Source organism: Thunnus albacares, chromosome 10 (assembly GCF_914725855.1).
Source record: "Thunnus albacares chromosome 10, fThuAlb1.1, whole genome shotgun sequence".
NCBI classification, from domain to species: domain Eukaryota; kingdom Metazoa; phylum Chordata; class Actinopteri; order Scombriformes; family Scombridae; genus Thunnus; species Thunnus albacares.
This window is the reverse complement of record NC_058115.1, coordinates 20,205,109-20,225,693: the sequence shown is the minus strand read 5'-3', so window position 1 is coordinate 20,225,693 and position 20,585 is coordinate 20,205,109. Positions and strand designations below refer to the sequence as shown.

The 20,585-nt window shown below is 39.7% G+C and overlaps 3 protein-coding genes across 18 annotated transcripts in view; 2 read left to right on the top strand and 1 right to left on the bottom strand.

Annotated features, from left to right (window-relative positions):
* dlg3 (discs, large homolog 3 (Drosophila)) overlaps positions 1-6,532 on the top strand; it is an 84,663-nt gene extending 78,131 nt beyond the window's left edge. For all 13 annotated transcript variants that reach the window (XM_044363368.1, XM_044363369.1, XM_044363366.1 and 10 more), the window contains 7 exons: positions 809-850; positions 1,832-1,882; positions 1,982-2,083; positions 2,169-2,341; positions 2,633-2,742; positions 2,833-2,924; positions 3,306-6,532. In XM_044363368.1, coding sequence (XP_044219303.1) covers positions 809-850; positions 1,832-1,882; positions 1,982-2,083; positions 2,169-2,341; positions 2,633-2,742; positions 2,833-2,924; positions 3,306-3,412 — 677 coding nt within the window. In that variant the 3' untranslated portion in view covers positions 3,413-6,532. The remainder of the gene's footprint in view (positions 1-808; positions 851-1,831; positions 1,883-1,981; positions 2,084-2,168; positions 2,342-2,632; positions 2,743-2,832; positions 2,925-3,305) is intronic.
* Positions 14-17,100, bottom strand: tex11 (testis expressed 11). Of its 3 annotated transcripts, XM_044363379.1 has the most exons (30): positions 17,014-17,100; positions 15,829-15,941; positions 15,346-15,430; positions 15,120-15,199; positions 14,970-15,050; positions 14,760-14,879; positions 14,455-14,535; positions 14,277-14,362; positions 14,120-14,177; positions 13,917-14,012; positions 13,723-13,804; positions 13,235-13,313; positions 12,936-13,087; positions 12,698-12,783; positions 12,019-12,156; positions 11,773-11,875; positions 11,506-11,630; positions 10,800-10,885; positions 10,271-10,324; positions 10,154-10,194; positions 9,968-10,045; positions 9,757-9,827; positions 9,005-9,118; positions 8,712-8,784; positions 8,444-8,593; positions 8,225-8,333; positions 7,996-8,116; positions 7,195-7,362; positions 6,877-6,962; positions 14-483 (listed from the first exon to the last, which is right to left on the bottom strand). In XM_044363379.1, exons 1-29 carry the CDS (start codon positions 17,039-17,041, stop codon positions 6,891-6,893), a joined length of 2,730 nt encoding a protein of 909 aa, XP_044219314.1. In that variant the 5' UTR covers positions 17,042-17,100; the 3' UTR covers positions 14-483; positions 6,877-6,890. The 3 variants fall into 3 exon arrangements, with proteins under 3 accessions (XP_044219314.1, XP_044219313.1, XP_044219315.1); XM_044363378.1 differs by lacking the exon at positions 14-483 and having other exon boundaries at positions 5,177-6,962; XM_044363380.1 differs by lacking the exons at positions 14-483; positions 14,970-15,050 and having other exon boundaries at positions 5,177-6,962.
* The window catches only part of kdrl (kinase insert domain receptor like), a 48,904-nt gene continuing 45,411 nt past the window's right edge, over positions 17,093-20,585 (top strand). Inside the window, exons 1-2 of one of the 2 annotated variants that reach the window (XM_044363363.1) lie at positions 17,093-17,173; positions 20,026-20,142. Coding sequence is in view for 1 of the 2 variants with exons in the window: in XM_044363361.1 (XP_044219296.1) it covers positions 17,101-17,173 (73 nt within the window). In the remaining variant the exon portion in view is untranslated. The remainder of the gene's footprint in view (positions 17,174-20,025; positions 20,143-20,585) is intronic. The other variant, XM_044363361.1, reaches the window with a different exon arrangement.

Sequence of the window (20,585 nt, the reverse complement as noted above, 5' to 3'; positions counted from 1 at the left end):
GTAAGTGTGTGGTTGTACTGTGTCAAGCAGCTGTCCCCTGAGCTCAGAGAAAAAAAATGCTTTGTCACTGCGGACCCAGCTGGGAATGCTAAAACCACACACATTTAGAGTGACACACACAGACCTATGTGCGTGTGCTCACACTCACACACACACACACACACACACACACACACCTACTCAGATTCACAGTACATATAAAAAATGCATTCCCAAGGGAGGGTGAGTGAGCGTTACACTTATTCTGAATGTCTCATGGGGTCTTTACAATAGATGTTTAGTAGAGTTTTGTCAGATAAGGTCACACAGAGCTGGAATATATCTGTCACCAGAGCAGGGTGTTGTTATGCCTGGTTGGAAACACCTTTTCCCTCCAGTTCCCCCGAGTCAGCCAGTTCCTGCCTCCCTCCTGTGGACGGTGTAAAGCCTGTATGTTTTCTTTGTCTTTTCCCTGATATGAGATCCACTGCCACCGGCACACATCTAGCAATAGGAAACATTGGCAAGGGAATTGTGGGTCATTTGGGATATTGTCAGAGGAAACACTTAATTTCCTATTGCTTGCACCTAAAACCACTTCCCTAATATTGTGAGAGCATGGCTACCGCACCAAGCAAGACTTCTGCTTTCTTTATCCCCTTTTTTTAATGGCCTAGATGTTGAGAAACAGGGTGCTTTTTTTTTTTTCATTAAGCCTTTGAGGCAGGTGAAAATAATTTTCACCCATAAGAAGAGAATTTATGTTGATAGGACTGTGTTTATGGCTGTTTTTGGGATGATCTGCAACTCGTTCTTATATCCTTTTCAGAATGCCTGACATCCAACACAAGTGACAGTGAAAGCAGTTCGAGTAAGTCACTTTGATCTCTCATGGTTTTTGTTATTTGTTTTACACATAAATGACTTAACATGGTAACATTTGACATATTAAGATATTTATGGTATTGTGATGTGTTGATGTATTTTTGTTATTAACATGCAAATGAGCAGAGTTAATTTAAAAAAAAAAAATTAACAACTTAAGTTGTGTGGAAGTGGTTTGATAACACCAACCTTCAGTGATAAAGAACAAAGGCACAACACACAACATAGTGTGTGTTGCACTCACTTTCCTGTTTTGTCAGCCATCTAGTAACCATAACGACCAAGAGACAAGTCACACCAGAATCTGATTCAGCTCAGTTGACAATGATTGAATCGATCATGGCATCATATGTTCTCTGTGTGGTCATTTTCCAAAGCAGCATGTCACAGTATTGCCAAATAAAAGATTTTTTACAAGTTGGGAATAGTAGAGGCTAAAAGATCAGCCAGTCACAGTCGGTTGGGGATGTGTGAGGAAAGTTACTACACAGAGGAGAGCTAACACTGTCGCCAGACACCAGGCTGAAGTTATTTTGATAATCATACGATGTATCTGCATTTGCCCTGAGTTGAAGTTAGTCTCATGTCCAGTATTGATGACTTGACTCAGTTGTCCACCGTCAGCACAGCAGTGTCCGTTTACATCAGTGACTCTGATCAGTTATTTTAAATCAGAGCACAGAGCCACAGCTGTGCTTCTCTCTGCTCCTCCTACACAACCACAACCATTACCAGTGTATTTTAATCATATTTATATTGTAGTTTTATCAGAATATAAAATATATATATCACCAAAAATATTATCGCAAAAATACCTTGAACATATTGCTTGCCCACCTTGAGTGGATTTCCTTAATTTTACTTCAGTCGCTTAATGTTTCTCTTGCTGTTTTATCTAACATGTCAATCTTGTATTTCTTTAAATGAGACATAACATTTCTGATTATTTTGTTGTGTGTTATCACAGAGGGCCAGGAGGACACAATTCTCTCCTATGAGCCAGTCATTCGACAGGAAAGTGAGTGAACGGTTTCTTTACATCTAGAACTTCTGCATAATCTTAACTATGGATCATGTGTTTTTACGTCCAACCTCACCTGCTCTGTCTCAAATGCAGTCCATTACACAAGACCAGTGATCATATTGGGCCCAATGAAGGACAGAGTAAATGATGACCTCATCTCTGAGTTTCCCCACAAGTTTGGCTCCTGTGTACCCCGTGAGTTGACAGCACAACAGATCCAGACAGTACACTAAAAATAACAACAGTGACCAAAATAAACTTGTTCTGCTCCTCTCCTCAGATACGACTCGTCCAAGGCGAGAGAATGAGATGGACGGCCAGGACTACCACTTTGTGGGCTCGCGGGAGCAAATGGAGAAGGACATTCAAGATAATAAATTCATTGAGGCAGGCCAGTTCAATGAGAACCTCTACGGCACGAGCATCTTGTCTGTGAGAACTGTGGCTGAGAGGGTACGCACCAAGACTTGTTTCCGTTTGGGGCTTAGTTATCAGACTGGGTTTGGTGTAGTTGGGGTGTAACCGGTGGCATGTTAGCACATCTGCTCAATTGGAAAAGCAGACGTTTGTAAATGATGTTCTGCTTAAACTTTCCCAAATTTCATAATAGTTTGCAGTAGTCATTTTTGCAGCATTACAAGAAACACAGAGCTTCCACATAGATTTATGAATGTGTGGCCTATTTGTGACTAAAATCTAAAACTTCTTAGTATTTTTAACAAACCTTACTCTACCTGCCCACAGGGGAAACACTGCATTCTGGATGTGTCCGGGAATGCCATAAAACGACTGCAGCAAGCACAACTTTATCCGATTGCCATCTTTATTAAACCAAAATCCATTGAAGCCCTAATGTAAGTTGGAGCTTTGTACATATTGTAATCAAGATATCAGTGCATGTCAGCTTGTCTGTGATACTAACCATAACTTCTTCTTTTTTTTAGGGAAATGAATAAGAGGCAGACGTACGAGCAGGCCAATAAAGTCTTTGACAAGGCAGTTAAGCTGGAGCAAGACTTTGGAGAGTTTTTCACAGGTAGGTCGTGCTGCCTTTTTGTATAGGGTCACTGACAGATTTTTGTAATTATAAGTAGGGCTGCAACAAACAAGTATTCATTATCTTTTAATCTGTTGATTATATTTTTGATATGTTGTTTGATATGTCGAGCAGGAAATCCCGGCAGCCCAAGCTGTTGTCTTCAAATGTTTTTTCCAACAAACAACTCAGATATTTGGGAAAATACAGAAAATAAACAAATTCTCACATTTGAGAAGATAGATCCAGCAAATATTTGGCATTTTGGCTCATTTAAAAAAAACTGAAATGATTAAAGGATTATCAAAATTACCACAGTTATTTTCTGTTGATCCACTTGATGGATTAAATGATTGATTAGTTGTGTGTTTGTGTCTCCAGCTATTGTACAGGGTGACTCACTAGAGGAGATCTACAACAAAATCAAGCTAATCATTGAGGAGCAGTCTGGTCCCTACATCTGGATCCCCTCCTCAGAGAAGCTCTGAGCTCCCTGCCGTCCCCTCTGCATCGGTGCAGAGCTCCCCTCCTGCCTCCCAGAGACCCCACCCAAGCCCAAATAGCCCCCCTCCTCACCTCCTTTTTGCAGATATGTTTCATATCAAGTTTTAGTGTCATCATTATGTTACTCTCTAAATGAAAAAGAAGTCTTATCACCATTACTGTGACTGTGCACACCCCTGCATGAGTTTCTCAACAAATCCATTCAAGACTGGAAATGCCATTCTAAAGGAATTTGTCAAATGAATACAAAAGGGAAAAGGAATAAATCCTTTTGTGGACTGGGACTGACTGAAGATCAGAATGTTTTACAGAAATCTGGACAGAGGAGTTGGGATTCAAAAGAAGTTGCAGGGGAACAGAGACAAATCATACCAAGTTGGAACACTTTGTAAATGTTCATCAAATCACATTTAAAAAGACACGCAAGATGAGAAGTGAAGACCAATTAAGGTTGTTTTTTCTTTTTTTTTTTTTTTTTCTTTTTCTAAAATGACTGGATAAAATCGAGCCCTGCTGATGGTACTGTTCAAGGAGTCATCTCTCTTGTTTATAATGACTGAGGAAATTATTGGAGGAGTCTACAAACTGGTGATCTATTTATCACAAACCAGCTTGCTGTTTGGTCGTCTGCCAGTTGTCTGTGCTGCAGCCGATAAAGACATCTTGGGAGGCAGATCAAGAGGAAGAAATGCGTTGTGAATCTCTACATTTATATTATGAAATCACAAGATAAATGATAAAATCTTACTGAGATTTTACTACATATTAAAAACTACACATTTTACACTTCACTAGAATTGTCAATTTGGAGGGCTGTTAGATTTCATTTTTGTTTCTTTTTTTTTTTTTTTTTTTTTCTTTGTGGGATTTTTTGCTTGTGGTTTTTAGCTGCTCTGTGTAAAGGCTGGGGGTAGAGAAGTGTAACTGGGCTCTCTGCAAAACACCAAACTGCCTTACATCAAATACAAATTCTGTTTTGTGACTACCTGTTGTCTGTGAGGGAGGCTGCACACAATTGACAAGGAAACGAGAGCAAACCTTCTCATCTTTCCTTACTTTTTGTGTCCTCCAACTGCCAGGAGGCCTAACTTGAGTGCAATAGATAAAACAAAGTCTCACCTCTGTGGGCGCCTTTTCTCCTCTGTATTTCAGTCTTTTTCCTGTGTAATTAAGACAGATTCGGCCATTGGATTACAATTTGGGACAGCCAAAGCCTCCTAACTCATGTTGAGCAGCAGACCACCCTATTACACTCTCTGCCTTCCAAGAGGATTCTCTTCTGATTGAATGGTCACATGGTACTGTCCTATCTGCCGCCATGACGGTGGCTTTAAAACGGGTAGAACAAGACAATAATTGTATTGGATGTCCTAACAATTAAAGAGTCAATATAACCTGTTTTGGATTGTCCCCCCACCAAAAACAACACTAAAGTTGGGTTTAATTAAAGCTATATGCTTTGTGTATCTACAAACGTATGAATTCTTAATGAATCTGTTGTTGGCAGATGCTGAACCACTGTGTTGAGCTCTTAAGTGTGTCTGGGGTGAGCTAGACCAGCTCAGGAATCTAAACGTACAGATACCATTTCCCCTGCGACTGAAAGGCCATGTGTGGGCGACGACGTAGTTCATAGCAGTCAAATGTGAAAAAGTACTCAAGGTACTGTCGCTTAAAGCTAAAGGCGTTTTCAACTGAATAGTGTAATCAGGTTTGTATTATGTGTCTTCTCTTTTTTGTGAGACGGGGAGCTTGTTCAAGGCCATCGGTGTAGTAACCATTGAGTTGGCTGTATGGCATCACCAGGATTTGAAATGACCTGCTCCACCCTCCCATGCAGATCTTGGCGCTGTATGTTAATGTGTGCATGCGAGAGGGCACGTCTGAAGAAGGAATACTGTGGCCCCTGATCCTGTGAACGTTCTCGCTTTCTTCCTCAACTTTTTTGAAAAGTGCAAAGGGATTTTTTTTTTCTTCCTCCTCCTCAAGAGAGCCAGACCCAACAGGAAGTGGTAACCTAGACCTCTGGGTCCTCTGCTCTCTCTCCCACCCACAGAGCACCTGTACCTGCAGGCATTTTCTGAACAGGTGTGCCCACCTGCCAGGCACCACTGCTAAACCAGCTGTCATTACCTGTGTCAAAACCAGAGTTCAGGGAATAACCGAAGGGAACAGAGCCATTTATAAACTGCTTGCAGACTGTTTCAAAGGGTGTGGTAGCTGTACAATGTAAATAAGCCCCCAGCAGATCCCCCTCACCTGTGCTTCATGCATGTGTGAATCAAACTGGGACAAACATGTTTTATAGACCACAAATGTCAGGTAAGTAAAGTTTGAGCTACTCTTGAGATATAATTTCCATACAAATGTGCTGTATTGTTGGTATTTCTCTTCAAATGCCTATTGGAACACTTAACTAGTCAGTTGGGAATTCAATTCCCTAAAGTAGGGCCTGTCTACATGTGATTTCTTGTGGAACGTGTCTGGGTGTATAGATTAAAAAAAAATATATTGTAAAATAATTAAAAAGAGATGCAGGCAGAAACCTACACAATATCACAGAAACCAGGAGCATTGATCAATACATCATTTAGAAGCTTAGAATTGGTCCTCTCTGGTGTTAGTTGAAATACAGCTGACTGTTAACGATGTGTGTGGTATTCATACCTCAGTCAGCCATGTCAAAGCCCAAAGAACTTGATTTCATTTTACTCTTTCCATTGAGGTTGTGATATATAACAAGATGGAACCTGAATGCCTCTGTGTGTGTATAATTGATGAGGGTCTTTGTTCTGATGAGAGAAATGATGACATATATACTTTTATTTTTTGGGTGGGGGGTCAGGGTTCTTGTTTGTACTTTTGGGTGATGATGTTTATGTTATAGCACATCTGTGCAGTAAGTGCTTGCAAACATGAACCCTTTGATTGTACAGTAGTTTCCTTCCTGTCACTGCAGGTGGTACAGCCTAATAGGACACTTGGCCTCATGGTCTTCCCTGTCCTAGTCATGAGGGAACACAGTCCTGCTACTTTTGTTTGGGTTTTATTTTGGGACTTGACAAGAGTTTATTTGTTTGAAAATAAAATATGTGACTCAGTTATGATTTTGATGTGCTTGTTATTCCACTGACTACAACTGAAATGACTCAGTGGCTTAGGAAATAGTCAAAATATATATAATTATACAGAAATTTTAGCCTTTATTTATTGGGCAATAGCAGGAGTGGGGTGACATGCAACAAAAGTCCCTGGAATCGAACTGGGAATGTATGTGGTATTTGTTTTAACCACTAGGTTACTGGGACACCAAACACCAGATTTTAATGCAATATTTTATCAAACTGTGGAATATGATGAACATTTTACCACAACTACAGTAACTGCAACAAAGTGAAGGACCTGAGTCAATTTAACCTCTTTCAACACTTGACTGACAAGAGCTGACCTGTCCCAGTTTGGTTATTCTTCCATTATGAGGTTCCTCTTGGCTTTGTCCAACCTGTCCAGGATTTCACTGTAGAGACCAGACATCTGTGGGTAACAACCAAAGGTTTAAGATTAAAATGTCTCCACTCTCAAAGGTTTACGATGATGCCTATATACTGTATGTCAGAGTGGGACCTGGGTGTATCCTTGGCTTTAAAGCCTTTGTCACATTTGCCTAACTAGCAGGACGACTGAGACTCTGTCACGCTCCATTGCTACAACCATCCACGTATGTTTCATTCCTCCCCTCTGCCTGCCCAGTGCCCCGGTCCTCTACCTGCATCTCGTAGCTCTCCTGCAGGGATCCCAGGTGGCGGACGAAGCTCATGGCTAGCCCACACCACTTCTCAGCCTCGGGGTACTGAGCCAGGCTGTACAGCAATATTCCTGTGTTCCAAGCACGAGTCAGCAACCACAGGATCTCCATCTCTGGGAAGTCGTCCAGCTAGAGAGAAGAGAAGAAAGACAGTCAAAACGCCATTTAATGGCAGCCACCTTGGTGACTCACTTGAGCCAAATGTACGGAAGGAAATCTGTTTTTTAGTGTGTTACGGCTGCAATGACAAGTACATTTTCATCCAATCCTGTCCTACTGTATGTTAACCTTTACTAATGCTTGCTTGTAAGTCTTATAACCAGACCATAAACAAACTCCAAGGTCTATCATTTTAAAAGTTTAATTCGTTTTTCACTCCACTTTAATCTTGGGCTTTCACTTTGATCCAAAGAATTCCACAGCTTTCGAGTAATCACTCAATATGAAAAGGGAAATATGCACTGCCTCTAAAGCAGGGTAATGTCTCAATAATTTGATGCCTCTTTCAGAGCTGTAGCTCACCGGCAGTGTGATGACTTGTACAGCACATTAACATTCAAATTGGCAGGAAGGGGGTGGTGAATGGAAGCATCTGCTAATTGAAGTGCGGTTGAAAGCCCATTGATAAAAAGAGGCTTCTAGAACAGCAGGCAGGCATGGAGTGGAAGAGAGGGGGTCACTTATATAGCTGGGAGCAGTTCTGTTGGAGGGAACAGGAGGTGGGAGCCAAGCGATGGAAGTGTGTGATTGGTGCTGACTCACTGCGGCTGCAATGATGGACAGGGCCTCCTCATAGTAGCCCCACACTTCCTCAAGCACATGGGCCTCCACCTCTGACACACCGCTTGGGAGGGACAGCTTGATCAGGCTGTGAACACACTTGCTAAGATGGGGACAGAAAAGAAACATCAGAAATCCTTTCATCCTAATAAGCACTTTCTTGTTAATGAAATGTCTGGGGTATTTTCATGCAGAGGAGTGATGGGCATGCCTGCAGCGCGCCAGGTCAGCCTGTGGTTGTTTCTTGTGCAGAGAGAGAGCAACTCTCAAGGCCTTCTTACACAGCAGAGGGAAGTGGGCTGGGGGCTCCATGGCTAAGGCTACATAAAGAAGAGAAGATGCCAGCGTACTGCTCATATTGGTGTGTGTTTCTTTAGGCATGTCAGCCGATATAAGATCAACAATACAGCAATGGTTTTTTTTGTCTTACCTGCAATGGTCTCTAGCACTTTGGTTTCAACGTTTTCAAGCTCCAGGACGGACTCCAGTACCGTCTCAACCTTGGGGTCATTCAGCTTAGCACGAGCCTCAAACTCATACAACAGCAGCAGAGTGTCTGTTGGGTCCATTGGGAAGCTTCCTATGAATTGATGACAAAATCTGTAATTGTTCTTTGTGTTATCAGGTTAATGTATGCGAATGAATAAAAATGACTGCATTTGAGATAGTGTAGCTACTTTAGAATAACAATAAGGTACCTGATGCTTTCAGGGTTTTCCACACCTCCCAACAGATCTGAATATGCTCCAGAGCCTGAGTAAGCTCTTCAGTCTGTGAACAAATGGAAAGGCAAAACAATCATTCTGGACTCATCATCTCCATCTAGTGTTCAGTCCCTCTTACAGGCCAGAGGGATTAAATTAAAACACCTAGGCCAGCACCATAATGTGGATAGTCGCCTCTCCTCTCCATTGGTCTTGGTTAATTTCTATCCATGTGGATGGAGAGTGTGCTAAATGTAGGAGATAGGCAGAGGGAATGGGTGGCACACCTGGGCTGAGTGAGGAGACTTCCTGCAGAGCTCCAAAGAGGCAGCAGCAGCCATTAGCAGACATGTCTTCTGGCCCATGAGCACTGTGCGATCAGGAGGGCACAGCTGGGAGAGCTACGTGTTCATACAGATGCAGACACATGTATTACATAGGAAGTAATGTGTGATAGTATAGCATTTCTTATTTATTTCCATTTTGATAGTGGTAACCCAAAGATAAGAAAAGCTAGGTAGTTCAGAACAAGAGTGATGTTGTGACTTCTGACCTGAGGGTCTGCGGTTTTGGAGCACAAGACAAACTGGAAAATTTGTGGTAGGGAAAGATTTCAAAACATTTTCTCTTCATTAAGCAACTATTTTTGATAAAGAAGTTCGTCAGATTCTCTGAAATACTTACTCAATATTCAACAGCAGAACCTTCTAACTGTATAGGGCAGTTGCCAGGCATAAATACATGTAATAAAATCAATTGTACACTCAGTCAACAGCTTCTGGAAAAATAAAGCTTAAAAATCCTTACTATGCATACTGGGTGCAATTATAGGCATTCTGGTGAAGTTAAGGTCAGAAAGTCAGACGACAGTGGTAACTATCAGGATGGAGGCACTGTGGGTCACTGTGATTCTTTATCCTGTACTGATGTTTATCTTTTTAATGCGCTAAAACCCTGTTCAGGTTTTATTGATCTACACCCACATACCATACTGTAGGTATTGATTAATTAACTTGACAAAGCTAATAAGTGCACTTGCCTGGTAAGAGAGCACAAAGAAATCCCTCATTCTGTCAGGGCTGCTCTCGCACTGCAGAGCCGAGTTCCAAGCTGTAACAAAGACACACACAAGTCCACAAAACACACACACACACACACACACACACAGACAAAATGAAGGTGCTGCAAGATTTTAAGTGATAGCATACCATGTCAGATTGAAGTGACAAAGAAAGAAAGAGCCTTGGTACCAATCTTCCTGAACCAGTTAGCTTCCTCTGTGCGTTTCTCAACAGTCATGCAAGATTGGTGTGAAACTTTCTGCAGAGCTGCAGTGAAGGCAAACAAAACTATTGTGGGATGTGACACACAGCAGATATTGCAGTTAAGAACTTTCTTCCACAAAGGCTTTTAACCGCTGTTGCATATGTACTCACCCATTTTTAGATATGGAAGCAGGACATCCAGATTGACATTCCTACAAGGAGTGATATATCAAAAAGCAGCACAAGCAATATTATATAAACACTCCTTATTAGGTACATTCCCCTCACCTCATGTCATCACTCGATCTTTCTATTGTGGAGAGCACAAGTCGAACCAAACACCTATAAAAAGATGAATGGAGAAACTGGTGTTGACCTCCTTTCTTTCACCTACTAACTGTATTATACAGAGACACACTTTCGGTGGAGGAGCAAGGGAATATAGGTCAGTGGATCATTGAGGTGTATGGAAATCTAACATACTTGCTACAATCTCTCAGCACATAAGCCATCTCTACTAAATGCTGTCACTTTATGTGTGAAACTCTACCATCATGTTTTGTTTACACAGTCTCAACACATAAACACAGGACACTCAAACAGACAAACAGACAAACAGACAAAATAAATTATTTGGTATCTGAAATACAGTAGTCAATATTCACAGCTGTCTTTTGTGCTTTTTTGAAATGCTGTGATTTAAAAGTGCTTTCATGTCGGGGATATTTTATTATGATAGATGTGATTATTCTGCTGGTATTTGTTTATTTTAATATGAAACTCCTCATTTGTACTGTATATTCCAGTTCTCACAGACCTGAGAGCAGTCAGAACCTGGGTGTCATCTTTGGAGTTTTCACACAAACTCTCCAGGGCTTTCATGGCCGTGTCCTGTTGTTCATTCTATCACAGGGGAAAAAAACATCTTCATTAGCATTTATATCATTACCATCATACAGTAGACTAAAACTAGGATTCCAACACATATGTATATGTTTCTGTATACAGGAATCTTTGTCTAGACCTTACCCTCACAAATTGTTATAAAATGTTGCTGATAGTTAGCGAAGGGAATGTCCACTAAGCTGTACATTTTTTATAACTTGTAAATATCACAATTAAGTGAAATTATATCAGTTTATACAACAATATGAACTGTGTTATGTAACTATTAAAACTGAACATCTGCATTTGTCTATACTTATTCATATGTTTATGTGCAGTAAGTGTGGAGGTGGTAGACAGTAATGGCTATTTATGAACCCAGCCGATTCTTTTACCCAACAGTGAAGAGCTTTTCTTGGAAAGGTGCATCATGCACAAACATCTAATGCTATTCTCCCCAGATCCCAACCACTGCTGCACAGACACCCCAACCAACCAGTATGAGTGTGCAGTGACAAGGGCATGATTCCTCACAGGCTTCCCACCCACAAACACTGCCGGGACCTATATTCTCATATTTTCGAAGATTTTTCAGACTTGTGTACAGTCACAGTCTAGAGCCCTGAGATGAGTCTTACCTCCAAAGCAATCTGAGCAGCCAGACTGAGGAGATTGGAAGCAGCATTTTCAGATACCAGCAGTTTGTCCTCACTGGCCATAGGACTCTTGGACAGAAGTCCCATTGCATTCACTGCCTCTGCAGCTAGTACAAACACATATAACCTATGATACTCTCATCACCACACTGAGGAGATACTGAAAATTTAGCTGTAATTAAATTTCAACACAACTAGTATGTGTGCTTTTACTGTATATGTAGCACACAACCTATGTTTTGTAGATACCTTTCTCCACATTGTTCTCCTGCACTGCAATCTTGTAAACACTGAACTGAGTGAAAATGCTGTCAGGATCACATCTCTCTGCTTCTTTAATTGCTTCTTTTGCCTAATAAACACAAGTGTTTACATACATGTATACATGCTTCACATATATAAACAGTAAAAATTTCTTAGTGAGATGTGTCAGCCATTGCAACTGGACAAGAAGGTAAATTACCTGACTTGCTGTTGGGGCTCAAATTGTCTTACCTTTTCCAGTTGCTTTAGTTGCAGGAAACAGGAAGCTCTGTTCCTCTGCAGTTTAGCCAAGTTGGAGTCCATCTGACCCGCCTTAAAGAAACTCAGGGAGTAGTTATACCACTGCAGAGCCTCAGAGTAGTTTCTGGCCTGGAAAGGAAGACATTATTAAATTATGCTTTATTAATCCTCGTATGGAAATCTATCCTCTGCATTGAAACTATCCAAAGTATTTAGGAGCAGTGGGTAGTCACAGTGCAGTGATCAGGGACTAACTATAGAATTGAGGCCACTGTCTTCGTCAAAGGCAATGGTGGGATTATTCCTAATAGAGAACATACAAACACCACACAGAAGGGTGTGCCAACCTGGGCCCACAAGCCTTCTTGTTCTTAAAAGATTTTTTGGGCATTTTTGCCTTTATTGGATATTGGGCAGTGAGAAGGCAGACAGGAAATAAAAGAAGAGAGAGATGGGTCTGCAACAAGGGTCCCTGGCTAGAATCAAAGGGATGTTGAGGTTATGTGGCATGTGCAGTAACCATTCAGCTACTGGGGCGCTCCCCTCATAAGCCTTCTTGCTATGAGGTGACAGTGCTTACCACTGACCCACTGTCATGATAATTATACATGTATACACAATATAATACATCAAGTGAATTTCAGAGTAAACAAGATTGTATTAGACATACCTCAAAGTGTTTGGATGCTTTATCCCACAGCATGACATGTAGACTTGTGAGAGCCTGTGGAGTCAGTTGTTTACCTGTGTAGTGGCCTGAGTGGATGTAAAAAAATAAGATATATAATACTTAAATAATGAAACACAGCTATCTATAAAATTGATTACACTTGCTTTACTATGAAATGTATCATGAAATTTCTATTAAAATCAGACTTATTCCAAAAATGGATTGCTAAATAAAGTACCAGTGATGATATCCTCTATTTTCTGTTTGCCCAACAGCTCTTTGCCTCTCTGTAGTAGCAGCTCAACATGCAAAACAAGAGCAGTTCCAAGGTCGGGGGACGACTCAAAGTGCTGACCCACACGTTTCAAATATTCGAATCCCAGCACTTCTCTAGAAAAACCAAAACAGATATTATTCAGAGCTAAATAGTTTATGTCTGGGCATTTTTACATACAAAATGTTTATATGTGAACAAGTTTGTGTAAGGCTATGTTTGTATCTGAGAATTTCTACGATGAGCCAGGTGAGGGTTTTTACCTGTCTTCAGACATGAGAAGTTTCACTGTGCTGAGACACACTTCAAGAGAAACCTCAGATTCCAGCATCTCATTAAGTCCTGAAAACATATTTTTATGATCTGCTTTTAAACGTGCATTTTTAACTCTGCTTAAGTCACTCGTCGACGCTCGTTAACACTTACGAGGCACCCAGTATAACCACAATATTTTACTAAAGGACACTGAGCAGCTCTTCTGGAGAATCTGACGTGACTTGTAGAAGCCTAAAGAGGAATTACACCACTGTAGAGACTTACAACAGTTCAAGACCTATTACTGTAAACTCATCAGTAACCATTGTTGGAGTTTTTCTAAATCCACTTGTTCCAGTAGCTTCAGAGAATCAAACTAGTAACATTCTATTTTCGAGTGTCTACTTCTTTAACCTCTAAGCCACTGATGCCCCACTGCTGCCTATGTTAATCAAGCTCTGTATAAATTATTCAAGGAGGTCTAGTAATAACTAACCTGCTCTGATATGATCGTCTGAGGCCCCACATCTCAGGAGTATTCTGATCTTTAAGTACCGCCCAGAGGCGCTCGCACATTCCTGTCAAATTGCACAGTGTTACAAGGTACAGAGCATCTGAGACATATTTTTTTGTGCATGATTCAAAACGTACGTATAAATTACACGGTGAAAATTATTTTTCATATCCCACCTTGTTGGCTAAGCTGACAGCATTAAGAGCCTTCTCATGAAACCTTTGACAGTCCCACTCCAAGTAAACAGTGGCAAGGAGCCGCAAAACCTTAGCCTAAAGTGATGAATATTGAAGACAGTTGAAACAATACAGTGATTTCTAATTTGTACACATACAATATACAGCCTTGCTTTTATCAAACTATGTATACACTGTCTAACCTGGACTTCAGATCCGGGAGCGTATTTGACATTCATCTTCCCGATGTCATAGCTTTGGCTGAAATACAAACAAATGATTACAAATTAATCTAAAAGCTTTTACAGCAGAATTGTTTCTCTGCACTTTTCTGTTGAAATTAAACATCATGATATTTACCTCAACCAGAATGCACTGTCCTCAAACTTTCTCATGTTGTAAGTGTCTATTCCAAAGTTGTAGCACATAAGGGAGAGGTACACAGTCTGCATGATATTAAAAAAAAACTGTAAGAAGATACAGTAAACATATCCTCCTTTTTAATAGCAATGTAAAATGTAAAATAAGCTTTCTTTACTTCTTTTGGTAGCCGCAGCAGCATGTCTTTACAGCGCTGCATGCAGACCACAGCCTCATGGTTATTCCCTTGACTTATGGCCTGAAAAGAAGCAGATACTTTAACTTCCTATCAAATGTCAGCAAACAAAATAAAAATCCTCATTAACAGAATGACATTTCCCCCTCTTGTTTCTCAGTTCACATTTTAGCTGTCTCACACTTCACGCTGCAAGTCTGTCAGAATAGCACTTCCTCAGCTGCCAAATATCACAAGAACAAATATTCACGTTGAAGGTGTTGAACATCACATGCACCACAGCTCACCGATTCTGCCTGGCAGGAGAGAATTCGAAGCAGATCCTTCTCAACATCGCCTTTGGATGAGCTGATGTCAGCTGCGCCGTCACTTCTGGATGTTAGTTGACTATAGAGGGTTTCCAGGCTCTAGAGATTTTGTATATAAAGAAATGTGTAAAGACACCAGATCATATTTATGTTTACTCTCTCAGTTTGAGTGTTAATTTTTTTCTTGACCTTGACAGCAAGCCTTAAGAAGTTATCTGCCATCTGGGGATTTTTGCAGTCTAGCCAGGTTCTTCCTGTTTTGCTGGCCATCTGTAAAGAATAGACACTGACAAATAGACCTTGTCCTCCTGAGATGTTCAGCACTACACTATAGCTTACCAGGATCTGCTTGCGGATGATGCCCTCTGTTGGATTCTCAGGCTCACAGCAGTACAAAAGACTGCATGCGACATGGCGCACTGTGCACATGATGATAAAATATGAATATGACATGACACAACCCTGACTATCCCCACTTGTATTCCTACATTGTGTCAATATTTTGGATGATATAACCAAGTATTTTCAAGTATCATGATAATCAGTAACATTTGTCTAAGTTTACCTTTGGCTTTCTGAATTTTACTTATGGTGGTGCCCACATTCTTAGTAACTGCCCAGTTCCACAGCTGGATGGCACATTCCTCAAGCTGTAATATGAGTAGGGAAAATAAATATTAATACAAGTTGCTTATTCTGCCAACTTACAGGCTACATACAGGTGACATGTTACAAAATATTAGAAAAACAATCTTTGACTCAATACTAGGAAAAAAAACAGAAGTAGTGGACTGAAATGTATATTTTTATTTGAAAAATGTTCCTCTTTTGAATCTGACAGTTAGAATTGTTAGGACCAGACCGACGAGTCACATTAAATCAGAAAGTGAAAAAAAAGTTTCTGTCTAGTAGAAAAAGGCTTGGTGGCAAGAACTGTGAAATTGAAGATTTCTGCTAATATATGAATGTTGTTTGTTGTTTTGTTTTTTATTTACTATTACAATACATCCATAGACAATACCTGTGACTCACTCTCACACTTTTATACCTGTGGATCTAGTATTTTGGTGGAATCCTCTAGGCCAGAGACTTCAGAGAAGATCTTTTCTATCACTTCACTGTAATCTGTCTGCTGTTTCTGCAGAAACTTATCTGTGAGGCCTGCGTTAGAACAAAACCAAATTGAGACATGTTGACAAGTGATCCTAACAAGTGATGTCTGAGATGGTACAGCACATATCAAAACATATCACTTCCCTGACAGCAATCCTCATTTCACCATAGGAGATTAAAAGAAAATGTGCTCATCACAACGCTGCCTTCTGGTTGTATACAAAAATTAATCAACAGTACATATCACCCAACTATGCTCCCTTATCAAGGAGCATGACCTTTCCTATTATAGGAGCAACACTAGTGAAGTGAGTGGGAAAACCCTCAACTTTTTTCATTTGAAATAGAAGGTCAAATGCTTTCCACATTCTCACACACAGTATCAGTTCTAATGTGTGTTTTAAAGTCTTTGTTTCATTAGGATAATAATATTTCTTGATTTGGATTTCTGCAAACTGCAGGGCTAGCAGACATTTTAAAATTACATATTAACCTGTTAATGTTTACTCTTGATTGCTCCACTAACTTACTATCTAAGTTAGTCTAAAATCACAAATATATCACAAGTAACCAGACAAGTCAGACATCTGAAAAAAAGTAAACAACTTCTCAGAATGTGAGAAGCTGTAATTAGTTGGTACATATACTATATATATAACAAATGAGTTCAGCAATCAATTCTTGAAGTCCTCACTGATTAGCTAAATTTCTGTCCATTTGATTGTGACTTCATTCAGGCCAGTTAACGATGGCTAACTTAGTGTCATTTAGAATATCCAGGTCGAAGATGAAGTGAAAAAGGGCTTATTATTTTTCCATCATGGTGTACATAATACTGTATGTATGGAATAGCCTACTGTTGTATTACAATAGATATACGATATAACTGAAAAGGTCAAAGCAGAGGTGATGTTAGCCTTCATAAACAAGCTAACCTAACGCTAGCTAGTTAGCCTATGCTACTGACAGTGGGATTCTACGGTAGCCATGGTTACCTAGCTAAGTGACCTAGCTAGGTTGGAAGTTGGGTAGCTAACCTTCGCACAAATACGATTCGCAGCCAAAACGGCCTTAAAACAATATGTGGTATTGGAAACTGTAGTAACTGGGAATTACTCACATTTCACAGTTAAAATAAAGCGGTCCATGTTTGAGGTTTTACTACTGATAAGAGTTGGCTAACTTATCACCGCGATAACTGTCATATATGCCCGCGAAGTTTGTCCAGGTGGGACCATGGACTGTATGGGTGGGACCTAACAGGAAACTTAAAGTACCAGGTAACTTAATCTTAACAAAATCAGAGTTTTGCCTATTTTGACTATGAGACTAGTCAATATCGTCGAAGTTTGGTTATTGCTAGATTTCTTGTTAACAATTATGTGACAAATGTATTCCAAGTTCATTTATCTGTCAGCTTGCATTAGCCGAGAGTAAAAATCAATAAACTAAGCTAAATTAAAATTAGCGTTATATCAACACACACCATAATGGTTACCAAGCACAGTGATTTTCTTTTTTAAATTCCCTCTTGTAGAAACTGGTCTATCTCACAAAGGATATTTTGAATCGTTAACACAGCAGCAGCCACCAAAGTTAATTAATAATGCATTACATTTAACGTTAGGTGTCCATTTAGTGTCAATACTAGACTGACACAGTGGCACAACATAGACATTATAGACAAACAGTAGACTGTAAATGGAACAGTGCAATTATTCATAATATAAGTTACACCTGTGCTTTTCTCCTGTAAGAACAAGTCAGAACAACGAAAATATTATCTACTGTATACTGACATCAACACTGACATATTTTACTCTTTTCAAGACACTGAAGTTTCCTGTCTAAAAAAGTGGAGTTAAGGTGACTTTTTACATATTAGTTGCAGTGCCAAGCAAACAAAAGCTCAAGGCCTAAGTGTTCATGTCTTATACAGCATCTCTGGCAGAGCAATGTAGGATTTAAGTAGATTTCATTGTACAGCAGGTCTGTGTTTACAACATGTAAAAAATGCACTCCACTATTTTTGGAAACCAATAAGTTACCCAATTTTTACTCAACTGTATGGTTGAGCAATGAACATGGAAACAATGTTTTCTCCAAAATGGTTATATAACATCTAGAAATGAAACTTGTCAGAGTGTATGACTAGTAACTAACTACATAAACAACCCAATAGTAAAGAACTATTGATCACCACTTAAAATATATGTAGTCTTGCTGTAGTGTTGTGACTACATATTCACTATAAAAGCAAGTAGTAGAATCTCTACACAATTACTACTTGAAAGCCTGTGTACTAAAGCAGTGGTGTTTTTGGAAAACTTACTCACTATTACACCAAGTAGCAAAACTCTCTGCTTGTTTACTACTGGAAACACTACTGTTTCGCCACAGGACTCTACTGGTGTACCATGAGTAGTACATAAACTACACATTCACTGCACAATTCCTACATGTCACAACAAAGCTGCTACTAGATGAATAGAGTTTGTGTACTGATTCAGTAGTACTTTTTAATTAGGGATAACAGGTCCATTTAATAAAAGTAACCAGAAAGCTTGGTCAACATGACTAAACCCTGAGATCTTTCCACTTCTAAAACAGCAGAGTAATCAGAGCATGAATGCACATTTACTCTGTGTACTCTACTCTGTGTACTCTGTCTATCTAATCTGAGTGCTCTGTGGTTCAGTTGTTCCTGTTCTAAAACAGGATTGTCAATGGTTCCCTAAACATGACTTCTGCTAACTTGTACATCTGTTGAAATAATATATATTTTTGGATTACATATTGAATTGATTCATTTTTATTCCATATTACCCTTTTCCATATTTTCAACATTATGTTGGACTTTGATTCTTCTTGGTTCCAATGATGGGGACATCAAACACAAAATATTTAACAAAAATCTGTTAATATCTATCAATAATTCATATCATATGGTTTAGTTCTTAAACTGTAGGCCACCTACTTGCATGTCAAAGTTGATGCATTGTTGGTTTATAGACATCTTTAAGTTTTCCAACCAGAGTGTAGACTCCTGTCCATGATCCGGGCTTTAAAACACACAATTTATTATATTTTTTTTGTTATGCAAGAAATGGTTTTGCTAGTACTGTGGACTATAAATCTTATTTTGACCAGCATTTGCTCCATAAAATTATATTCCTTTCTTCCAAAGCTGCAGTATGAAAGGCATGTGGAGACTGTGGCGTTGTCTCCACTCAAGACTGACTGCAGTCATTTGATCAGCAGGGCAGTCAGTCAGTACCCCTCCCGTCCTCTCCTGAAGAAAGACTTTATTTCTACTGGTTCATTTACCCAAGACTTTACTGTTGGGGCAAAGGGAAGAGTGCATGCTGTGTGTGTGTGTGTAGAACCAGTTAGTCGCCCATTGTGTGTTCTGAACAGCAGAATCTAAAATAAAATGCTTTCAATCCACCCCTCTCAGCTAGCAACTTCCAGCAATTGTTCATCAGGAGACTTATCTGCTGCCCTCTTGGCTCGCTGGGAATGTCTCCTTCACTGAAGACTTGAAAGTGAACACACACTAAGAAAATTGTTGTAGTAGACATGGCGGTTTCTTGCCAAACTCACTTCTTCTTTGTGCATTTAGTAGGCTACTATCACGCTCTTCAATTGCATAAGCCTATATCCTCTTTACCGATGTGTCACCGTTCAGACTTTTCAGACTTCATATATCGTCTAGACATTTTATCTTGAGGCACTTGCTATTTGAAAGTATAGTCAGTCTCACACCATGTTGAGTTCATTCCCAAATCCCCAAAGTGAAAATGAAAGTTTTTACTGTTTTTACCTGTGGACTATGAGTGAACAGTGACCACAATCTCATTCAAGTCTAGCAACAAAGTAGTTTTTCAACACAGAAGGTCTCTTTAAAAAAACATGAAAGACAAGATAAACCATGTATCATTTTTAGTGACTTTGTAAGAAAACATTCAATTAAAACATACTGTAAACAGTGAACTACAACACTGATAATGTGTTGGAGATCTTTGAATTCTTCAGCAGTGACTTAAAATCACAGAAACCACACTCCCACAACTCCCACAACTAGTGTTTTTCCTATGTTCTTATCTGTCATATCACTGTTTTCCTGCTGCAGGGATAGAGGAGTTGTTCTCATTGCACTTCACCACTTGTGCTGGACCTCACCCAGGACGCACCACTCCAGATCATGTCCCCAAAATGGTGGCTGTGAAGTCCTGATGTGGGCGGGAAGGTGAGGGCAGGATGTTCTTATTTACAATACCTGCTACTGTGACCTACAGCAGCAAAGTAATTGTTGAAATGATAAAAGAAAACAGTCTGCAGCACATCCACACACTGCAGGGTAGTGCTTGACAAAAGAAGATTATTTACATTGATATAAAAAGCTGGGTATCCTGTTTCTGAAGTTAAAAATAAATCCAGCAAATATTTATTTTAAACACTTACACAGATGGATTCTATCTGATATCACAGTGATTATTTACCTTTTCCTTTTTTCCTCTTTAGACGAGATAACTGCTGTTACCTTTAACCTCAGGTACACAGTAGGGTGATTTTATCAAAGGCAGCATTACACACAAAAGGTCAGTTAAAAAATAACAAAATGTAGGTTAATGATCTAATTTAATCATAATAATACATTTAATGTGTACCACACTTTTCATTCATAGTGAA

What these genes read in the sequence shown, in the direction of transcription:
- tex11 (XM_044363379.1), bottom strand. Translation starts at nt 17,041, where the DNA reads ATGGACCGCTTTATTTTAACTGTGAAAT. An exon ending in CTGTCAGCTTAGCCAACAAG is followed by an intron (nt 13,805 to 13,916) that starts GTGGGATATGAA and finishes GCAATTTGACAG; the next exon opens with GAATGTGCGAGCGCCTCTGG. An exon ending in AAGCATCCAAACACTTTGAG is followed by an intron (nt 12,157 to 12,697) that starts GTATGTCTAATA and finishes CTTCCTTTCCAG; the next exon opens with GCCAGAAACTACTCTGAGGC.